Source organism: Stegodyphus dumicola, chromosome 8 (assembly GCF_044657685.1).
Source record: "Stegodyphus dumicola isolate Sdum_Otavi_A_Nest chromosome 8, ASM4465768v1".
Lineage (NCBI taxonomy): Eukaryota > Metazoa > Arthropoda > Arachnida > Araneae > Eresidae > Stegodyphus > Stegodyphus dumicola.
The window spans coordinates 124,142,116-124,165,076 of NC_140775.1; the positions used below are offsets into that span (position 1 = coordinate 124,142,116).

A 22,961-nucleotide genomic window follows, 5' to 3' on the forward strand; every position below is an offset into this window, starting at 1 on the left:
TCAGCACACATGCACACTAATACATCCCTGAAGTTTTTCTGCAATAATAATAATAATAAAGCTGTGTTACATGGCTTCATTCAAACTCAGTAAGCTGCTGATTCTGCTGTTTTTGTCTCTTTAAAGGCATTCCTGACTCAGATCTCAGTTACAATGCCCAATCTGGAAAATAAATAAAGCACACGATATTTATACTATGTATTTAAAGCAAATGTGATTCCCATATTCTTAGTGGTGCTAATAGCACCATATTTACTTGTTTTAGCATGAAATTTGAAAAGACGTCCTCTTTCAGATGTGCAAGCATGCTTCTGAAATTTCATTTCTCTCAACACCAAGGAATGGTGCTGAGATCTTTTTTTCCTTCAATGTATGTCATAAAACTATTTTCAGATTGCTTTTTTTTTTAATGAAAACAACAAAACAAGACAAAATCCTCTAAATATGTTAAAATTAATTTCCTTTGTGTAAATTAAAATTTTGTTATAAACATTTTTCTTTTTGTAATTATTTAAAAATATGTTAGTTTTCTCTGTAAAATTCATTTTATGCTTTTCCAAAAGTTCCCCTCCTTCCCAAATCTGGTTTTAATTCTCTCTTAATCTGATTTTAATTTAAATTAGCTATCATCCTGATTTTGATTCACTCATTTAATTTTAATTCTCTTCTAAGTTGGCAGCAGCAGGAAGTTACACTTTTATTGGTAAGTAATTGCCAATTTTAGTGTTTACTTCAACTGTTGATTCCACCCACAAATACCTTGAAATTCAACCCACAAGTACCCCAAAATATTTAGATGATAGCACATAACAGAAAGAGGTAATAGCCCTTGTTATGATACTAAGAGATAATAACAAATTATAAAAGCTTCAATATTAGGTACGATTTTTACTCCAAAAAAGTATCCTTTTGTGCCACATTTAAATCTGTTTCAAATACAAATAAAAATAGCAGAAATCTCTATTTTTATTTGCTGTTCTAACAAATTTTTTATTTATTTTATTTTAGTTTCTGTAAATTGTATGAAAATTTCCTTGCATTCAATACTGAAATCACCTTCACTGCCATCTACAAGAATAACGAGACAGTTTGTTATTTACTTATGTCACCACGTTCGAGTAATAGCATAGCAAATGCATACAAAGTTTAGCTGTTTAGTGTAGAGGAAGGACTAAATAATACACTTGTTGACGGAAATGGATAATTTATTTCTCAAAACACAGGTATAATAACTTAAGTTTTAAAATCCAAATTTTTTTTTTTTTTTTTTTTTTTAATTCACTGGGAGGAAAATAAACAGACTGCTCTAATTCTTGTTCAATACCTCATGCAAGACTTAAAATGTAAAAAAAAACTGAAATTTGATTTCCTAGTATCAAAAGAACAGACTTCTATGATATTAATTTTATGTCTTTATTGTCTTAATTGCTTACTTTATGGTATTTTATTTTGGATATGTTTTTTGTATTGCTCTAGGACGAGGAACAAACACTCATGCATACATGCACAGTGTTCAAGCAGGTCACCATGTATTTCTCAATCTTCAGACACTGCGTTTTTATTGTATACCAGACAACTATGAAATTATTGATTCTTCCTTGGATGACATAACGGTATTATTATTTTTCATTAACATTAACTTTGAGTGTACAAGAAATGGATTTTTGGTACTTTTTAGCTAACATGTTGCTTGGTCATGTTTTATGGCAAAGCACCAGGTATATGAATATATTTATTTTCAACCCCAGAGTTTTCATAACCTTGTTTCAACAATTCATAGGCTATACTGTCAAACACTTTAAGTGATTCCCTGATATCTTGAGACATTACAGAAACTTTGCATTGTTTCAGCGAAGGCAATAGTAATGGTATTAAGCTCTTCATGTAATTAAATCTTGGAACTAATTAAAAAGAAATGTATTAAGCAAAGTAACTATTCAAGAGAAAAGGAAATGCATTTACTTACAAATTAGTTTCACTTTATTTAAAAATAATTGTTTGTTTGACGTCAGTGATTTTGTTCCAAAATTAGTTAAAAGATTTTTGGAAATAAGATTTCCAATTTTTTCTTGCTTCTTTCGTAGAGATGTGTAAATTCTGCACCTCTTTCCACTTGTGCTAAATCTGAAGTCTGAGATGTAGCAGCAGGCATAATATTTGAAGTAGTTATGCTGCTTACCTTAGCATAAGAAGTCCTTTTTAGCTGTTTACTGGACAGTTTATGAAATAAATCAAATTTAAACTTAAATTTGCTTCACTATATATACTTATAGATCCCTTATAAGTAATCTTGTAGTAGCCCAGTGAGAAATAATTATTTTTTATTTCATATATTTGTTAATGTGCTTAATTATTTTATAAAATTAACTTTAATATTTTTGTTAATATGCATATTTATATTTCTTTTATGCTGAATGGCAACAAGTAGTTCATATTTATATTTAAATTTCTGTATGCTGAATGGCAACAAGTAGTTCATATTTATATTTAAATTTCTGTATGCTGAATGGCAACTAGTTCCGATTCATGATTGCTTGGTTTTGGTTTCAAAACGTTGCTATTGTAGTAGCATCACATTTCAATAGTTGGAAAATAAAAAGCAATAAACTTAGTTATTTGTTTATAATTCATGCTGTTCCTAATCATAAATTAATTTTAAACATCAGTAGCCAAGGCCACATCGTGGTGACCCTGATTAATTTTTGAAATGTCAACAAATGACTCTTCTGAAACTGCCATGAAAGATACGATGCAGTCACCGGAGCTTCATAAGGTGAGTGTAAAAATACCTCCTTTTTGGACTGATAAGCTGGAAATATGGTTTTTTCAAGTTGAAGCTCAGTTCAGAATTAGTAATATTGTTTTCAGAAGAAATGAAATTTAATGATTTAGTTTCACAGCTTGAACCTAAGTTTGTCGAAAATATTTGGGACATTGTAACGAACGATAGTGCCACAAAATATTCGGATGCTAAAATTAGGTTCTTACATTTATTCAAAGAAAGTGAAAATATACGGATTAAACATTTAATTACTGGTATCGAACTTGGAGACAGGAAACCAAGGCAACTTTTGCAGAAGTTGAGATCCGTTGCTGCTACAGATGTGTCTGAAAATTTAATCAAAACATTATGGCTGGGGAAGCTACCTGACTCAATAAAAATGTATTATTAGTTAGTGATGAAGATGTAACCAAGTTAGTGTCTATGGCAGATAAAATTAGTGATATGAATCAGAAATCAGAAGTATTTAGTGCGAATGCTCCTTCCGTTCCCGCAAATGATTTGTTGTAAAGAACTACCTCTCTTGAACAAAAAATTGATCAAATAATCATTCACTTAAGATGCAGGGACTCGGATTTATGTAATTCACGTTCACGATTTTGAAGCCGATCTCGTAAACAATATGACCCTACTGGCAAATTTTGTTTCTATCACTTTTGATTTGGAGCAAAATATATTCCAGAAAAATCCCGGCCTCCATGTGCTTGGGTAAACAACAATTCCTAAAACCAGGAAAACACGAATCTGCAGTAGGTTCAGCGGCAAACGCTTCTGCAGAAAATATGAAGGATTGTCGCAAATTTTGTTTACTAGTTTGTGACCGAAGATTAAATTTGCACTTTCTTATTGATAGCGGAGCTGACATAAGCATAATTCCCGATACTTCACAGAATAAATGTAAAACTGAATACAAACTGTATGCAGCTAATGGCACCGATATTTCCACTTATGGCATAAAAACACTAACTCTTGATTTGGGATTACATCGCGATTTTCACTTTCCATTCATAATTGCTGATGTCACAAAAGGTATTTTAGGAGCTGACTTTCTTCACAAATATGAATTGCTTATCGATGCATATAAGAAAAAATTAATTGATGGCGTAACATAGCTGTGTGTCCCAGGTAATATCGCTGCTATTTCCAGTGATTAATCATTAACTTCATTAAATAAATCCATGAAAATTTTCGATTTACTGTCGAAATATCCCGAAATTTCTAAACCTAACCTTTTTCCTACACAAATTAAATATGGTGTTACACATTTTATTTCGACTGATGGTCCACCCGTTTATTCAAAGACACGGCAGCTCGATCCAAAATGCTTAGCTATAGCAAAAGAGGAATTTAAATTTATGCTTGACAATGGAATAATTCGTCCATCAAACTCACAGTGGTCCAAGCCCCTTGCACCTTGTTATGAAAAAGGATGGTTCATATCGTCCTTGCGGGGACTACCGAGGATTGAATGCGCAGAAGATACCTGATCTATACCCAATTCCTCGCATTGAAGATTTTCATCATATTTTAAGAGGTACAAATATTTTTTTCTAAAATTGATTTATTCAAAGCTTATTTCCAAATTCCCATTGCAGAAGACAAATGTAAAACGGCCATCATCACTCTTTTTGGTTGATACAAATTTAATGTAATGAGTTTCGGTTTAAAAAATGCTCCTGCAACGTTCCAACAATTTATTCACGAAGTCTTTAGAGGATTAGAATTCGTTTTTCCCTATTTAGACTATATACTCATTGCATCCAGTACCTATGAAGAACACGAAAATCACCTTAAATTAGTTTTCGAAAGATTAAATACATTTGGGTTAAGAATTAAGGTTTCAAAATCTGTATTTGCTGTTTGAGATATCGAGTTTCTAGGCTACCTAATCACACCTAAGGTTTCAGTTCCTGTCCTTTGCCAGAAAGAGTTCAAGCTATGACTAAGTACAAACGACCAGAAACAATTCATGAACTTAAATTTTTCTTTGAGTACTTAACTTTTATCATCGTTTCATAAAAGATGCAGTGAAGAATCAAGCATTGTTACATGCATATCTTAAGGGGGCTAAAAAAGGGGACAAACCTAAAATCGAATGGACTGAAGAAGCTGAAAAACAGTTTGAAAAGTGCAATAATGACCTGGTGAACACAACACTGTTGTCTTTTCCCAATTCTGAACTACCTTGTTATTTACAGATGCTGCAGATACGGCGATTGGCTCAGTGTTGCAACAGTATGAAAACTCCTCACGGAAACCAATAGCCTTTTTTTCTAAAAAATTAAATGATACCCAGCAAAAATATAGCACCTATGATAGAAAACTATTAAGCATACATCTTTCAGTTAGGCACTTTAAGCATTATCTAGAAGGAAGAGTATTTACAATTTATACAGATCACAAGCCCTTAATATTTGCCTTTCGTCAAAAACTTGAAAAGCAGCAGCACCTAGAAAAGCTTGCCAACTTCAATACATCTATCAGTTTTCGACTGATGTCAAATATGTAAAAGGTGAGAATAATATTGTGGCTGATACATTATCTAGAGTTAATGAAATTTCATCAATAGATTATGATAAAATAGTTGATGAACAGACTCAAGATGAAGAACTGAAGAGTTTGCAAACCACTACTTACTTGAATTTAAAGCAATGTTCTCTACCTTTGGGGAAATATTTGGGGTGAGATACATCAACTAAACATATTCGGCCGTACGTCTTTCAGTGAATTCATGGTTTATCACATCCAGGAATAAAATTGACTGTGAAATTAATGACATCAAAATTCATTTGGCCTAATATAAATAAAAGATGTGCAGTTGTGGACAAGAACTTGCATTCTTTGCCAAAAAGCTAAAATCAGTCGGCATACCAAAACAAAATGAGGTGAGTTTGAAGTACCACCAGGAAGATTTTCTGTCATCCATATTAATCTCATTGGACCACTTCCCCCATCTAAAGGGAATATTTATTGTCTTACTTGCATAGATAGATTTTTGAATTGGATGGAAGCAATTCCTTTAGAAAATATTTCAGCTGAAAATGTCACGAGCCTTTTATAGCAACTGGATTGCGCATTTCGGAATGCCAAGTAAACTCATTAGTGATCTTGGATCCCAATTTAAAAGTGATATTATGAGCTTTGTCCAAAATCTGTGGCATCAATTTAGAACACACTATGGCCTACCACCTTTCATGTAATGGGAAAGTTGAGTGTCTTCATAGAACATTAAAAACAGCATTAAAAGCCCAATACAACATATCTTAGATGGACACATTACCAACAGTACTTTTGGGTTTGCGTACTGCTATTCAAGAAGATACAAATCATTCTATTGTGCAAGTAGTTTATGGCCAGAGTCTCAGACTTCCTGGAGAGTTTTCAGCGAACCAAGTATCCAGACAGCATCGGAGACTTTTGCTAATTACCTCCAGAAACATATGGAAGTTGTTGGACATAGACTAATTCGTAAAAATTCATCTGAGCGGATATTTATACATAAAGAGTTAAAAAATTGTTCTCATGTGTTTCAGTGAATAGATCGGGTAAAAAAAACCTTTGGAACTTCCTTATGAAGGACCATTTCCTGTTATTGATCGCAAGGACAAATATTTTACTCTTAGCATAAAAGGAAAACATGTTAATGTATCCATGGATTGCTTGAAACCAGCACATATTTTAGCCGAGGACAATTCCCAGTTGACACAACCTGACTACAGTAAATTGCAGAGACCGGACTCAAATTCAGACGTGAATCAAAAACATTTTCGCACAGGCAGAACTATACGTTTACCTATTACATTCAAGGACTGTAACTTATTCTGATGATGGTTAACACTGCAGTGCTAGTTACTACCTATTTCTCCATCTTCGTAACGTAACTTAGTTACTGGTGGGGGATCAGTGTAGTGGCCCAGTAAGAAATAATTATTTTTTATTTCATATATTTGTTCATGTGTTTAATTATTTTATAAAATTAACTTTAATATTTTTGTTAATATTCATATTTATATTTCTTTTATGCTGAATGGCAACAAGTAGTTCATATTTATATTTAAATTTCGTTATGCTGAATGGCAACTAGTTCTGATTCATGATTGCTTGGTTTTGGTTTTAAAACTTTGCTATTCTAGTAGCGCATTTTGATAGCTGGAAAATAAAAAGCAATAAACTTAGTTATTTGTGTATAATTCATGCTGTTCCTAATCATAAATTAATTTTAAACATTAGTAGCCAAGGCTACAATCTACAGAAACATTTCACGAAATTTTTTTTTTTTAATCTAGATTTTTCAGATGTTCCCAAATGGGAACATTGGTTGCTTGGTTTTGGTTTTAAAACTTTGCTATTCTAGTAGCATCGTATTTCGATAGCTGGAAAATAAAAAGCAATAAACTTAGTTATTTTTTTATAATTCATGCTGTTTCTAATCATAAATTAATTTTAAACATTAGTAGCCAAGGCAACAATCTACAGAAACATTTCACGAATTTTTTTTTTTTTTTAATCTAGATTTTTCAGATGTTCCCAAATGGGAACATTGTTGTCTGAGTACTTTTCTTATATAATTTATATAATTTCTTTTCATAAAAACAAATAACATTTAAATAAAATTTTATGGAAATATTTTATAAAACTTTACATTAAAATGTTTACCTTTTTATTTTTTACATCTTTATATGTATCCTTAGAAAATGATTATCAGTTTTCCTAAGCTCAGATGAAACATGCATTTTTTGTCCAGGGTGTGCTATAAGTTTTGGTGTGGAGCGCAGTAAGTTCATTGTTATGTTTCCAGGAAACTCTAAATATAGAATTGAACTTTTTCCATGAATATCTCTATAAAATCACCCAACATGCTGTTACAGCTATATTTAGAGCATTCAAACAAATTTCAGTACCATCTTTTATTTCAGAACTGTGATCTGTATGATGAATGAAGTTTATCTGGAATATGAACACCATCTATTCCTTCAATATAACGCTTTATAAGAGCAAGTAGGGTAATATCAGATTTCTTTTCTGCCAATTTAGAATATCATTTTATAATTGAAATAGGCTTATGCATTTAGTGAATTAGATGCATCTGTATCATTGTATTGCCATTCCATCGACAGATGAATACAGTCCCATTATTATGATAATCCATTGATCCTTTGGGCTCTTTGGCAGATGTTTCATTGTCTGGGAAAGGACATTGCTTGGTTACTTCGGACTGTTCCCATAGCTCTAATTCCAGAATCTGCCAACTTTGTAAATAAATTATAAGATCTAAAAAAGTTATCAAAATAGATCTCATGCTTGCCTGCATCAGCAATTGTGTAGAGGAGTTGAATCTCAGCATCCTCACCCAGAGTCATTCCAAATGGTTCATTCCTCTTTCCAGCTTAAATTTCCATTGCATAACTATCCAAATGAAGAACATCCATATTTTAAAGCCAAATCTAAAGAGCATACCTTTATTGAACATTTTGCAAATGTGATGGCCATAACAAGGTACCATTAACTCATCAATGCTCAATTTTTTATGAAAATTTCCAAATTAATGCAGTTTTTTTTTTTTCCCAGTTCATAAATTTGAGCTATTTTTCCAAGCATATCATCTGACTTTAGTTTACTGTTATCATTTATATGCAAAACTTTTTTTATTGTAGAGACATGATTTCTTGACATGACTTATAACAATATCAACTTTCAAGTCTTCAGCTGTACTCAAGTAATAATATTCCTTTATAGGAATATTATTATTAGAATACAATCTCTCAGCAGAACAAACCTAAAAAGTAGGCAATATCTGCCATCAACAGCAATCTTCTCTGCTTTCTGACTGCATAAAGCTTTGCCATGCATGCTAATGTTTCAATATAAGCTTTAGTCAAAATTATGTCAAAAATTTAATTAGGTTGTAGATATTGTAACTCTGAGAAATCAATTTTTAAATCAGTTGATTCTTCATTGGAAAATACATGAATAAATTGTTTTCTTTTATTCCACCTTTTTTTTCCCAGTTTAATCTTTTTTTTTTTGTATAGAAAAATCATCACTATTTTTATCCCTGCTTCTTGTACGTGACGTTGATGGTGCGTCATAAGCTTCTTCTTCATAGAGAATATCCAGTTCTCTTACATCTGTTGTAATAATTTCTTCTACATCTTCATCATTGATGTCCTTATTTTCAGTTATATTACCACTTTCATTTGGTGGATTAATGCATGCGTCAACATCCGAAACATCCAGTTCATCTGATTTCAACATACTGAAATAGTTGAGAGCTTCTTTCACAGTTAGAATATGCTTAGCTTGATGCATTATCAATAAACGTAAAAATAACACAAAACCTTCATACCTGAGCCTTAACACTCTTCATTTCCAGTTACAGCATTTTTCTAACTATTTTAGTGGTAAGTAAAAAAACACATAAACAATTTTGTCTTCACTAGGTTGATCATGAGTAATACATGTCACACTCAAACATCAACAGATGCAATGCAACTATGACTCGCCTGTTTATATTTTAGACAAACATTTACTTATCAGTGAACTGAAATTGAAATTCCTTAGCAAGAACTAGCAATAATAGGATATTTTTATGCACAAATAACTATTGCCTTTTTTATTACATCGGTAAATTGCTTTGGATTGATACCTATAAAAGAAGTTCCTGGCAGATGCCTAGTGTTCCCATTTGAGAACATCAGAATATCTCTCTTCATAATTACTTTCGAATTTAAAATGAATTTATATTTTATTTTTAAGTTGAACATACTTTATATGAAAATTAGAAAAATTTGCATCTTTGGACATTTTCCCCTACATAAATAAAATAAATTATCCCAATTAAATATATTTAAAAAAATCACTCATACTTTTAAATTTATGAAAAAAAATTGTGTAAAGCTATCTTTAAAGTTAGATTTTTGGTGATCATTTTTAAATTGGTGTTCCCAAATGGGAACATTGGAGGATAAACAGTTAATAATGATTTTTCATAAACATTAATTTCATATATATATATATGTAAGATATAACAAAATATGATAGCTGTTTCAAAAAAAAAAAAAAAAAAAAAAATTGACGACCTCAAGATTAACATTCTAAATTTGGTAATCTGCCCCTAAATTCATCTCTTCTCACAGGTTCCAGACTGTTTTTATGATAAACGTTGAAGGCTCTCACCTTATGAACAAATACATTTTTTTTAATCTAAGTATTTTTATTTTTTCATAAAATGGAGTGTGTTTTTAATATTCGTATGGAATGACAGCCGTTCGAAAAAGGCCAGTTGCCTCTATAGAAGGAACGGAGGCCTTTTCTACAGTAACTGCTAATTTGGCAAATCTTTTGGCCACTGGTGAAGAATATTAAACACCAGTTTGCTCAACCGATAAACCAATATGATGGAAATGCTAGTATTTAGATAAAGTTGTGGAGTCCAAGTTTTGTAAAGAATAAGTAAATTTTAAAATGTCTTAATAATACTGAAAAGTTTAAAATTTTTTGCGTTTATGAATGATGTGTTACAAAATTTTTATATTTTAAAATACCTTCCCTAAAAAACATAATTAAATAACATGAAAGTTGGCATCTTAAATTGTATTATAATAGAAATATTTTCAGCAACAAAAATTGGAAACACTTTTATTTGAGCATTTACTTTGTGTAAATATTTGAACTTTTACCATGTGGAACTATCAAGAACTTTACAAAATTTCATTGGACATTCTTATCTCAGAACTCTAAAATGTGCAAGTGTTTTAAAAGAATACAGTGTCTAAAATTATTATTGAATTCAAAATTTTATGACATTCTGTGAAATGTCAAAATTGATTCAAAATATCGGTCAAAATTTTATGACAATAATTTTTGTTTAAAAATTAATATGTTTGTATTTTCAAATTTATATCTTTCACATTTTGCTGCTCTAATGCTTGTTCTTCCACCCTGCTCACCCAACTTTTCTTTTGAAGGGGGGATATGTAAGATATAACAAAATATGATAGCTGTTTCAAAAAAATAATTGACGACCTCAAGATTAACATTCTAAATTTGGTAATCTGCCCCTAAATTCATCTCTTCTCACAGGTTCGACTTTTCTATCTTATGTGACGTTTTAATGCAGATGCCTCTCGTCCAATCAAATTAATTCTAAACCAAAACTGTGAACTGAAACTTCAGCCTTCTTGCTATGAAGGTACTATAGCCTTTCTCTTTTCCCCCGCAAAGCTTTCCTGCTGACAAGACGTTTTTACACCATGCTGCTGCTTACTTAAGATGACATTCTAATTAAAAATGCAATTTATGTATTCAAATATAATTAGGAAGTATCTTATCTGAAAAAGGATGATTTGATATGCATGGAAAAAAAAAAAGATTGTGATTTTTCAAGATATATTGTGTTAAATTGCGTCATCATGCTTTCCACTCTGCCACCTTCAAAACACAGTTTCATTACATATATATATATATATATATATACAGGGTGGTTATAATTAAAGTTACACTTTCTAATGGTTATGAAAGGAAAACTACTAGACCAAATGTTATCAAACTTGGTAATCGTGTGAAGGAGGTCGTGGAAATTTATTTGCTGTGGGAAAAAAAAAAAAAAAAATTAAAAACTCACTACAAGAGGAAAATGGCGCTGTGTGCAATATTGTTAAACAAAATAAGGATCAGAATCTAACTTAACCTTTTGTTACATGGGTTTAACATGTTCTAAACAAGATTACCATTTAAAGGCGATAAAACTTGAGTTCCCGTCCATGTAATGCAGAACTTCGTCTGTGAAAACCACAAATTAGGGATTAGAAAATGTGAAAATACAAATCACTTGCTAAAGTGTGCACATTCAAGAAATTGTTTTCTTAGAAATTTCTAATCTTTGATTTTTCAAGCCTCAATTTGGCCCTAAGACATGAACATTCCGTTTAAAACTTTTTAATCATTTCTAAAACAAAGCTGTTTGTTGGGCAAGGCAAAACCGCAGTGGCTTGTAATTGGCTGACAGGAGGAAGAACCAAATAATTTATGCAAATAATAAACAATTTGGCATAACTGAAAGATGCAATACACCGACGTGTCCGTAACTCTAAGAGCTGCTGTTCAGAATGCAGTAATGCAATTTAACTTGCTTTCAGAAAATGTTGGATGCCACATTGAACATGCTTTGTAACACGTTTCAGAAACGATTAAACACATTTTAAACTGATGTCTTCACATCTTATTTTGTTTAAGAATATTGCATTCAGTGTCATTTCCCCTTGATGGTTAGTTTTTGAACTTTTTCATTGAGGAAAATAAATTCCCATGGCCTCCTTTATAAGATTACCAAGTTTGATACCATTTGGTCCAGTAGTTTCCTTTTATGACTATTTCAAAGTGGAACTTCTTGAGGTGGCTGGAAGATCACATATGAAATTCTTGCAGTCTTGTGAAATCTTTCATAAAAAGTATGTGTTGTTATCAGTATAAAATCGAAATTTTTCTAATTCATAGTTATAAAATTCTATTAAAATTAATGCTTATTTATTTATTATAAAACAAAACCAGATTTTTGTATTGTAGAGCAATGTTATAATTAAAACACAGAAATGCAATATAATATAAGAATAAACTTTAATTAAAATGGGCAGGCCCTCGCAAAGTGAATCAGCGTAACTACTTCTTGATGACTATGAGATGCTTTAAAACACAATTGACATAAAAACCTCCATTCTTTATGCAATGTTTCTGGCTTTTGTATGATAAAATCAAAGTTTCAGTTTAGTTTTATGGCCATAAAAATTCTTTTTAATACATATTTGTAATAAAGAAATAAATTTACAAAAATTAAAATTCACGTTAAGACAAATAACTTGTGTAATCAATTTTTTTTTTTATCTTAGAAATTTAGTAAACATAACTTTACACACACATGCACACATATATATATATATAAACTAATTAAAGTAAAAGGAACAAACGAAAAAAGACCTATGTGGTCAAAAACTTTGTGCATTGTGCTGCAAAATTTAGAAAAAAGGTAAAAAGAAAATACCTAGTTCGTACGCTAAAAAGTTTCTTAAATACTGTGGTTCCGTGAAAAAATTAACATAAGCAAAATAAGGTGGAAGGAAATGTGTTACAAAGCTAAAAAACAATACAAACCCCTGAATATTTACAAATAAAAATCAATACTAATAGTAAGCAATATGCTAAACAAAGTAAGGTATATTTAAAGCATTAGAATAAAGTACAAACAAATGATTTAAGCAAAAATATAAAAACTCTAAGAAGCGGTAAATGGTAGATTAGCCTAATTCGAATCTCATTATGGCTCTTCAGGGAAAATTATTTATAATGAATTTCGAATCAAGCTAACTCCATATCGCGTTTCGCCGAAACAGACAATTGAAACTGTATACGAAACACTTTTTATAAATTAATTGAAAAAACTTTGCCAAAATCTTTAGTCTCAATTCTCCGTTCCAATTTCCCGATGCGCCCACTTGAAGAAACACATTAAGGTGTAATAAAAACTAGAGATAATGGATTGGTAATGCCGTTGTACAAAATAAAATAAATAGCGATTTGCTATTAGTCAAAATATACAAGATTTTATGGGAGCACCTACTAGCTTACAGAGTTTATATTTTGTAAAAGTACCAAAAATTAATTTTAAAATTTAAAATAATAATAATAAAACAGGAATTAAAGTAAGGGTCTTGTCAAGACCAAAAATCTACATAAGAGAAAGAAATATTTTTTTAAATCAGACCTGGAGAGGCACCGTTTTCATAGTAGGAAGATCAAATTCAAAGGGTGGTGCAAGTCTCGGGCAAGTAAACTGCTAACCAACAAGGCAGAATGATGTAAAGGGGGAAAACGTCATGAGGAAAGAGCCAATAAAAAGTGACTGACCGTTGGCAAAAATCTGACTCAGTGCAAGGGGGACAATGCGTTGAAATAGCTAAAACTGTTGAAAATGGCGTCTTGCTTTACAAGTTTGAAGAAATTTGGGCGCAGATTAAAAGAAAAAAATGGCTAATTCAACAAAATGCTATAATATGGCCACAAAAGTGAGAAGAAATAATGAAAAATAGCTATTTGTTAATAAAAGTCGAAATTCTTCAAGCTAGAGGGCGTTCAAGCTTCCAGAAATGAAATGGCTCATAAGTCAATAACAGGAAAGAATTGGCTAACAAACGCTTAAAATCTATTTAAGAATAGAATCAAAAATATTGTGCCATATTTTTAAGAATAAAGATTGAAGCTGTGAGGGGAACTATTTGTACATTTATAAATTAGATCTTCTGAATCAGCCATCCACTTTACACCGTTCCATAGGGCTTTAAGCATAAATCATATTTATGATCTTCATTATTGAGCGAACATATAAAATTCAATTCTTGTGTAAAAAGGAATAATTCACAGATTGCTGTTGAAAAATTGCCTCCCATATAAATATGCTAAAACTATTCAAAATGGTGTCTTGCTTAACGAGTTTGAAGAAATTTGGGCACGGGTAAAAGAAAAAATGGCTAATTCAACAAAATGTTACAATATGGCCACAAAAGTGAGAAGAAATAAGGAAAAATAGCTATTTATTAATAAAAGTCAAAATTCTTCATGCTAGAGGGCGATCAAGTTTCCAGAAAGGAAATGGCCCATAAGTCAATAACAGGAAAGAATTGGCAAGCAAATGCTTAAAATCTATTTAAGAATAGAATAAAAGTATTGTGCTAAATTTTAAGAGTAAAAATTGAAGCTGTGAGAGGAACTACTTGTACATATATATATATATATATATACTGTCTTTTTTTTTAAACATACCTTGTTATCTTTTTCTGAAATATAAATTGTCTGTAAGATTAGACATTACAGATTTTCACACTGCTTTATTTTTAATGTAAGTATTGTAAAAGCTAAAGTATTAGGAACCAGTGATGAGATAAAACAAAAGGTTTTGTATCTAGATATATGATATGTAATAGGTGTAGCGAGACTCATGACAGTAGAAGTTGTTGCATATTAGGATCAGAAAATTTTGAAAGCTTCATTTGAATATTTGAACAGCCGCAATTCCATATTTATATCATTTTAGAAGCAATAAAATAAATTTTCAAGAAAAGAAACACCTGTGAGCTTGTGAGAATTTTGCCTTTCTTATGCAATTACATGGTTACATATAAATAATAGCTTACTTTGCTTGTTCCTTGAATATACAAATTTGAAACTGTGTACAGTGTGAAACAATACAGCAGCGCACTGTTATAGAAAACTAAACATTTTTTTCTGGTTTTCTTTTCCCCTTCCTATGTTTAATCATAGGCTGAAGCAAATGTAAACTGAAATCAAAAGAAGAAATGGTGATGATCTTTGTGAGTACAATGATATAACATTTTTTGTCATCGGAGTGACAAATAAAGTCTTAATTTGATGAAGCAAACTACTGATTTTTCTTTAATTTATACATGCTTTTCTGGAAAGAATAAAATAAGTGAAACTGGACAGTGCAGAGAAGCTACTATTTGAGAAAATATCTTTGTTCACTTGAATATAGGAGAATGCAAAGGGTGCTCTAGCAAAGATAACCTTTGTGCATGATTTTCTAAGGGATATTGATTCATGTATGTACAATTCGAAGAAGGAAAATTGTTTTAAAGTAAGCTTTCAATTTTTTTTTTAGAATTTGCTTAAAAATTAATAATTTAACCTTCCTCATATAATATACATGAAGAGCAACATACTGAGATTAAACCTAGTCTTAACAACTGATATAATTCTTTAAATGTAACTTAGATTTTCAGTTGCTTTTTTTTTTTTTTTTTTTTTAATTATTTTTCTTTCTTCTGATCAGGTTTTCAGATCTTTTAAATCACACATAAAAAAAAAAAAAAAAACTAAATTTTCAAAATTTGCAATTTTTTATTTACTTATTTATTTATTTTTTTGTCATTTGAACCTTTCAAATTCTAATTGCCAAATATTTTAACTCAAAACTTTGAAAAGAAATGTTTTATATTGCTCAGTAGAAGTGCTCATTAAAAAAAAGCACCAGTAGTTGCAATTTTGATAGTATTTGAATCATTAATATTACCACATGACAGCCCTGAGTACCTCTTTTATTTATTGTATTCTATGAAATCTACCAGAATTTATATGTAAACATTATGCTGCATTTCTTCAAAATTGTTTGAAACTTAACTCTTGAATCATCTTGATTATTCTACATATAAATAACCTATGAATAAGTCTTGAACACTCATGGCAAGTTTGTGAGGTATTTTCTCCATCCTTATTGAGTGCCACAGTGGTGTAATTGGAAGCATATCTGGCTAGCAAAGGGGAAGTCCAAAGTTCGTATCCTGGCAAACACATTGCACATTTTTTATGTTTCGTACTTTGACAAACCTAATGAGTCAACACAGTATATAAATACTGTAATACAAATATGACTCCAGCTGTCTACCAGCTGAAATATTCAGTCATAGTTGTTAAATTTTGAATTGTTAATTGAAATCTGATGAGTTATAGTTTGACCATCAGAATATGCAACTTTGGCTGGCATTCTGCTAGAACACTGAGAATCACCCTGAAGGATGTTAATTACATGCTGCAGAGTGAGAGGTCACATAAAGGTCATCTCTTTGTTTGAAAGGGGGAATTTATGACCAAAGATAGGATCCTGTCATCAGTGCCTTTCGCACCTTTGTTTCATATTCACAGAAACAAGTGCTAGGATTTCTATTAGTTTGCAATCTTTAAAACAAGAGTGTTGAAATTATTTTTTCATAATTTGTTAATTCATATGAACAGCACATATTTCATCATTTATTTTTAAAAATAATGTCACTAAAAATCATGGAATTATATTCTTTTTTCATGAAAGTGTTCTTTTTGCAGAATTTTTTTTAATAAAAAAATGTGAACAACTTCCAACCTATTTGAGCTTGATCAGGCCTGATTGCAGTTAGTTTAAGGTGACATTTGCCAGTATTTTGAGCTTTTATACAAGAATTTTTTCCGTTCATTTTTCTAAAGTAAATTTCAGGTTCCCTTCCTCAATATGTGTTGGTACCATATAAATTTTAGAGAAAAAAAAGAATAGTATGCTTTTTGTAATTAATTGTAATAATAATTTATTATTATATAATTATTAAGGAATTTCATGTATTTCAGTGTGTAATAATGATCATACATTTTAGCTCAAAGATAAAAAAGATATATAATCATAAATTGTAGAATAATTATAATAGTTATATACTATTGTAAAATTATTATAATCAAATGTAGGGTTACATTTTTTCTTGTAATGTTATTTAGTTTAATAATCCTAACAGAGGTTAACGAAATTATCACTATGTCTGAAACAACGACAAAGTCTAGAGAAGGCTAACAATTGAATTTTATTGGAGAAGTCAGACAATAAGAATCAGCCTAATATTTGTAAATTTTGCAGGATTAGTTTCAATGGTTTAACTACAAAACTATCTTCCGCAGCTGCCTAACTGCAAATGAACCAGATAAGATATGGTGATAAGATGAGTGAAAAGAAGTTAAGCCACTGATAAAACAAGATAACTAAAACATAATTTCCGTAAAGGTAGGAGGTATAGAAGGATTGGAATTAGGGTCATTAACTAGACCAGAAAGTTAACTTTAACTCCTTTCAAAAATCTAATTTACCAATGGAAGGCATTTTTTTGAATAATTTTTGCTGGGAAAAAAAAAAAAAAAAGGAAAGTGTTATTTTCTGACTAACAGTACTGGGCAACAGTGGATTTCCATGTTTCCTTTTTCCTAACATATACCTCATATTTTTTATTACTATTTATGTTATTTTCCACTTTTTGTTGCAGACGAGTTGCAGTTAAGGGATCAAACAAATTCTTGTGACTCGCAAGCCATAGTTAACAGGCCTGAGAGCTGCAGTTTAACTGGTATATAGTGTTGCGTGCGTACAGGTTCTTAATAGACTGAATGCACACAGTCCAATGACAGGTTAATAAAATTTATTTAATCAAAAGAAACCACAGAAATTCTCATACAGGTGTTCACAGTATCACAGACTACAATCAGTAGTACACTTCGAACTAGTAAAAATGTTAAACGCAGTGCAGTGCTAAGTACATCTAACGAGAAAGCTAACTCAAATGTATCTCAATTCATGTGGCATTAACAACTTGCAACAACAACTAAGCAACTGAGAACAGATGCTCTCTCTTTGGCCTTGAATAGTTTTCAAACAGCCACGAGATATTTCTAGTACTTTCTGCTTCTCAAAATGACTGAAAAGCAATACGAGGGTGCAATTATGGTTACAGCTAACAATTTTTTTTTTACTTTTCGGTCAATTAAATTTATTCAGTTACAATACTTATTACGGTGATACCGGTACCGGATCAAATGGTCACCTTGCCAAAACCCTTGTCAGGTTGGCAATATCTTGAGAAATTACTGAGTTACCCATTTATTCAATGTTAAATGGACTTGCCCCTGTATTCTTACTTTTCTGGCATAGCTTTATCTTAAAATTTGTTTTGTGTTACATTACACAGAAAAATACAACAATTTCACACATAATTGCACTAAAATCATCTAGCTATGTACAAATTTCATAACAATAGCATTAAAAATACTTTTTCAGTTATAATTAATGCTGAAAATGTTTGTATGAGTTGTATATATTAACAAATCATACGTAACTAAAAATAAAATAAAGATTTAAATTATTTAGAAGTGCATTTTATTCTTTTTAAATTGCTCAGTTTAATGCAGGTTGATTAAATCTGAAAGGTAAAGTTCTTATGTCTGGCCGTATTGCAGTTATTGCAAAATCATCTGGAAAATAAATATCTTGCTTTTCATCCAGTGGCAGTACTTTCTAAGCTGAAATGACAGATAAGCCTAGTCTAATGTCGTTAGGTTGGAAGATAATAAAATGTACATCACCATTTATTTTCTACTACCGTAATTTCCGGAAGAAAGGCCGCATCAGCGTAAACGCCGCACTCGAGAAAAATGGCGGGAAAAAAATTAAAATTACACAGAAACGCCGCATCAGCGTAAACGCCGCAATAGATTAAATTGCGCGACATCGTCGTGGGCCGTATAGATGCAAAAACTCAACCTGAGTCCTGATATATGACATACCAGTTAAGAAAAATGCATGAAATGAAACCATAACTCAAAAATAAAGGTAAGAAATGTATAGCTTCTGTGCCGTTTAGAGACATTTTCAAAAATTTTCCGCTCCCTTCTTACTTAAAAACTATCCAACAAGTACTTGTACCCAAACTGATGGGATCTGTATTTGGCAGAATGCCAAGTAAAAATCCATTCATGCTGAAGGGGAAATACGTCAGAGTTCGTTATTGCGAGGCAGGTGGAGTCGTGTTCGCCTTTGAAAAAAATTGCAGAAAAGGCAGGGGTGGGGAGAGGATGGGTCCTGGAAGATTCATCGAATGGCAGAGGAGAGAGACTATTCAAACTGATGAGAATGTTCATTTGAAAGGGGGAAGAATGTTATTGTTCTGAGATCTCGTGTAGGGTGAATAAGGCATGTAGGTCCGTTCAAGGGAAAGAATGTAAACAAAATAACGCTCGCAAAAATCAACTGAGTGGTCTTTTGTGTGGGAACAGCACCAATTTATGCACAATGACAAGGCCATCCAAACTATGTACAATGGCCATCATAGGAAATATTTTATTTTTAGTGCACCTAAACGCCGCATGGGTAGAAACGCCGCACCCGCTGAAAATTTAAGTTTTAAACATATAAACGCCGCGGCGTTTCTTCTGGAAATTATGGTAATAAATAATTCATGTATAATTATTAATAATCCAGTAATAAAAATTTGGTTATTATTTTTTATTATTAGTCTATTTAATTTCTAATTGTGTATATATATATATATATACATATATATATATATAATTTATTTACTAAATAATATTGATTAATTGATTATATTATCTCCTAAGTTTAATTAAAGTAGAATTATCTTAAAAGAGTGAATCCATACTAAGTTATATTTTGAAAGATGTTTTGAAGTAACTTGAAAGCAATAAGCATCAACAATGAAACATACATTAAAAATGCTACTAACAATTTTGTTTGTATTGTTAGATTATGGTCTGATTTTTCATTGAATTTTCTTTTCCATCTATTCAGATATGTGATGAAATGTTTATGTGTATGTCACTGCATGAAAATCTGAAATTAAGGGAATTTTTTTATTTGTAGTATGTGCTGAAGCCAACATTTACTGAAGAAGAAATATCTGTTTTGGATACAAATGACAAATTATCTCGAGCATATAATGGTACTACATATATGCCAGGTAAATAGTTATTCTACATCAATTTTAAATGTGTAAACATTAAAAGATATTGCATTAAAACTTCAGCAATTTGATATTATCACTGAATTGAAGTGAATATTTAGGTAAATCCCATTGAAAGTTAACTTTTCTCAATTAATTGAATATCTTTAAGTCCGATTGATCAATAAGTCATTTTTACTTCCTTGTAACAAAAAACTTTGAGTATCATATTTCAATGAAAATATCCATTTCAACTTGTTGCTTTAAATGTGATTGAATTATGTAGTTTTTATGTTCCAGCTAAGATTTATCTGCCTTTAGTTAATCTGCATGCAATTCTTGTAGAATTATCAACAATTTTTAAAGCTTCAAGTGCTGAGTTAGCCTAACAAACCACCATTTGTTTACATTTGAGACTCAGTAGAATAGTTAATTCAGTTTCTGCACCTTCAATATCTTTTTGCCAAGTGGGACCAAAAGTAAACTTTCAGTTTTTGTGTACCGAAAAATCTGCCTTCTTGCCCAGTGGCTGAATTGCTTGTTTTTGCATACAAACTCTAATTTTAATTGTCAAAAAAAAAATTTTTTTTTTTTTAATGTTTTAAATGTATTTTGTGTCTTATGTTTTTCTGTAATTTACAATTTTTAATGAGGATATTTTGAGTTTTTATGTATTTTTGCTTTGCCATGAAGGAAGAACTGAATTAATTGAATGAGAAATATATCTCTAATAAAATTCGAGGAAATAAGTTTAAATGAAATGCTGTAAAAAATGTGCATAATTTAATAGGCCATACAAGGAAGTCATGTAATGTCCACATCAGATTTTTTATATATTTTTTATTTTGACAAATATGAGTTTGATTTATGTCTTAATAACAAACAATATTGTACACTTATCATCATGGAAACCCTTAATGTGAGGTAAATTTGTGCTTACATGGTTTGTATGACATTTGTGACCTCAAAATACAAGCATATTTTTACTTATGCAAGTATTAAAGAAAATTTAAATTTATTTTAGAATCAATCTATATTTTTAATTAGGAATAGTAAAACTGAGTTTTTTGCATTCACTTTATTTCTTTATTCTGTTTTAATATATATATATATTTTTAAATCAAAAGCTAATAACTTTAAATTAGTGTTTCTGTACACACTGTCTATATTAACATTTTCACATAATACTTCTGCCTTCAAATCAGAAGTAATGTTAGCAAACACAACAAGCAATTAAAAAAATTTTTTTTTTGCTGTTGCTTTAACCCTTTGTGCACAAAAAAGAAGTAATGCCTGATGAATTATATGGATGGTTTGCTATGTATTATGTGGTGGTCAGTCACAGCTGGTTAAGTGAACATAAGCTGTATAATTTTTCATTAGAAGCACATTGTGAGTACATTCATACCATGATTATGAACTGTAGAAATGCTTTAATCATTTTGATTTGTATTAAAATTTCCTCAAAATTTATGTATTAGAATTCGTACTCTTAATTTTGGTTATAATTCAGATTTCATGTGCATAAAAATAACTTATTGTTACTATTTGCAGTAATTGTTGTTTGTTTTTTAAATATATTTATAAGCATATTTACAAGAACTCTGTGTTTCTCAAGTAATTTTCTGTAAGTCTTTTACTTAGATTTTTGATTACTCTGTTTTCCCTTCCTCTTGAATTTCAGTTCCCAAGATCTTTTCTTTCTTCTTTCTTTCTTTCTTTCTTTTTCTTTTTTTTTTTTTAATGTTAATTTAAGGTTGAATTTGAACAGATTTAAACACATTTATCTGAATTCAACCTCAAATTGATAGTTTTAGAGTTCAGGTTAATGAGATTTATGTTTATTTGTTAAGCATTTATTTATTTTGTGTTTTACTCTTTAAATTTTTTTTTCTTAATTTTTAGGAATTGTGGGATTAAATAATATAAAAGCTAATGATTATTGCAATGTAATTTTACAGGTAAGTCAGTGTGAAGATGTGTTATGTTACCACTTTTTATTGTTAATTTCATTTTAATATAATAGTTTCGTTTCAATAAAACAAGATACCAAATGAAAACAAAATTAAGCAATGAAATTCATTTTTATATGCTTAAACATACAGTACATTTGTTTCACCTTAAATAAACAAATGAAATTGGTTTTTATTGCCTTAAAATGAAATTATTTTTGCCTTTATGTTAAACGTATAACCTTGTTTTTATTTGTTCTAAGCTAAAATTAAAGAAATTATTAATTACTCAAAACAAATATGTTATATATTTTTCAGTAAAATTTAACTAATTATTATATGCTGCATAAATTGCTTGTAATTGTTTTTCTCTCAGTGTATACTGGCAGCATATTCAGAAAAATTGTTGGCTAATCTGTATTAAAATAAATATTGAAGATTAAATTATTTGGTGAAACTACGTTAGTGTACACATTGCAGCATGCTTATTTGATCTTTATCAAAAAATTATGTTTATTGCATTTGCCAATTTTTTTAATTGCAAAGTTATGTTTTCTTCCAAATTTTTAATTGAGATGAAAATTGTTAAATGTATAAATTTTCACTTTCAAGAATTATTCCTTTCAAAGAGTTGCAAATTTAACTTAAACAATAAAAATTCACATATTGTTTGGTTTTTTTGTGTGTTTGTACAATTTTATATGACTCTTAATATTGGAGACTTATAATGAAACTGGCATTTTCCACAGTATATAATGTTGTGTATTTAAATCTAAATTATTTTTAAGTAGAATTGGTTAGGAAAATTATATTAATTATTACATAGTGTTAAGTAATTTGTGTGTAAAAAAGTGTGAAAATGCTTTGAAATAGATGTGATGATTTGATTGAAGAGTTGGTAAAAAAGTGTTTCTAGAGAAA

The 22,961-nt window shown here is 30.2% G+C and overlaps 1 protein-coding gene across 3 annotated transcripts in view; it reads left to right on the top strand.

The window, feature by feature from the left end:
• Positions 1-22,961, top strand: part of Usp39 (ubiquitin specific protease 39) — a 107,756-nt gene that overhangs the window by 35,288 nt on the left and 49,507 nt on the right. For 2 of the 3 annotated variants that reach the window (XM_085822361.1, XM_085822363.1), the window contains 3 exons: positions 1,477-1,613; positions 20,010-20,106; positions 21,994-22,049. In XM_085822361.1, the coding sequence (XP_085678487.1) occupies positions 1,477-1,613; positions 20,010-20,106; positions 21,994-22,049 (290 nt within the window). Of the gene's footprint in view, positions 1-1,476; positions 1,614-19,314; positions 19,574-20,009; positions 20,107-21,993; positions 22,050-22,961 lie in introns of those variants that run through there. The other variant, XM_085822362.1, reaches the window with a different exon arrangement.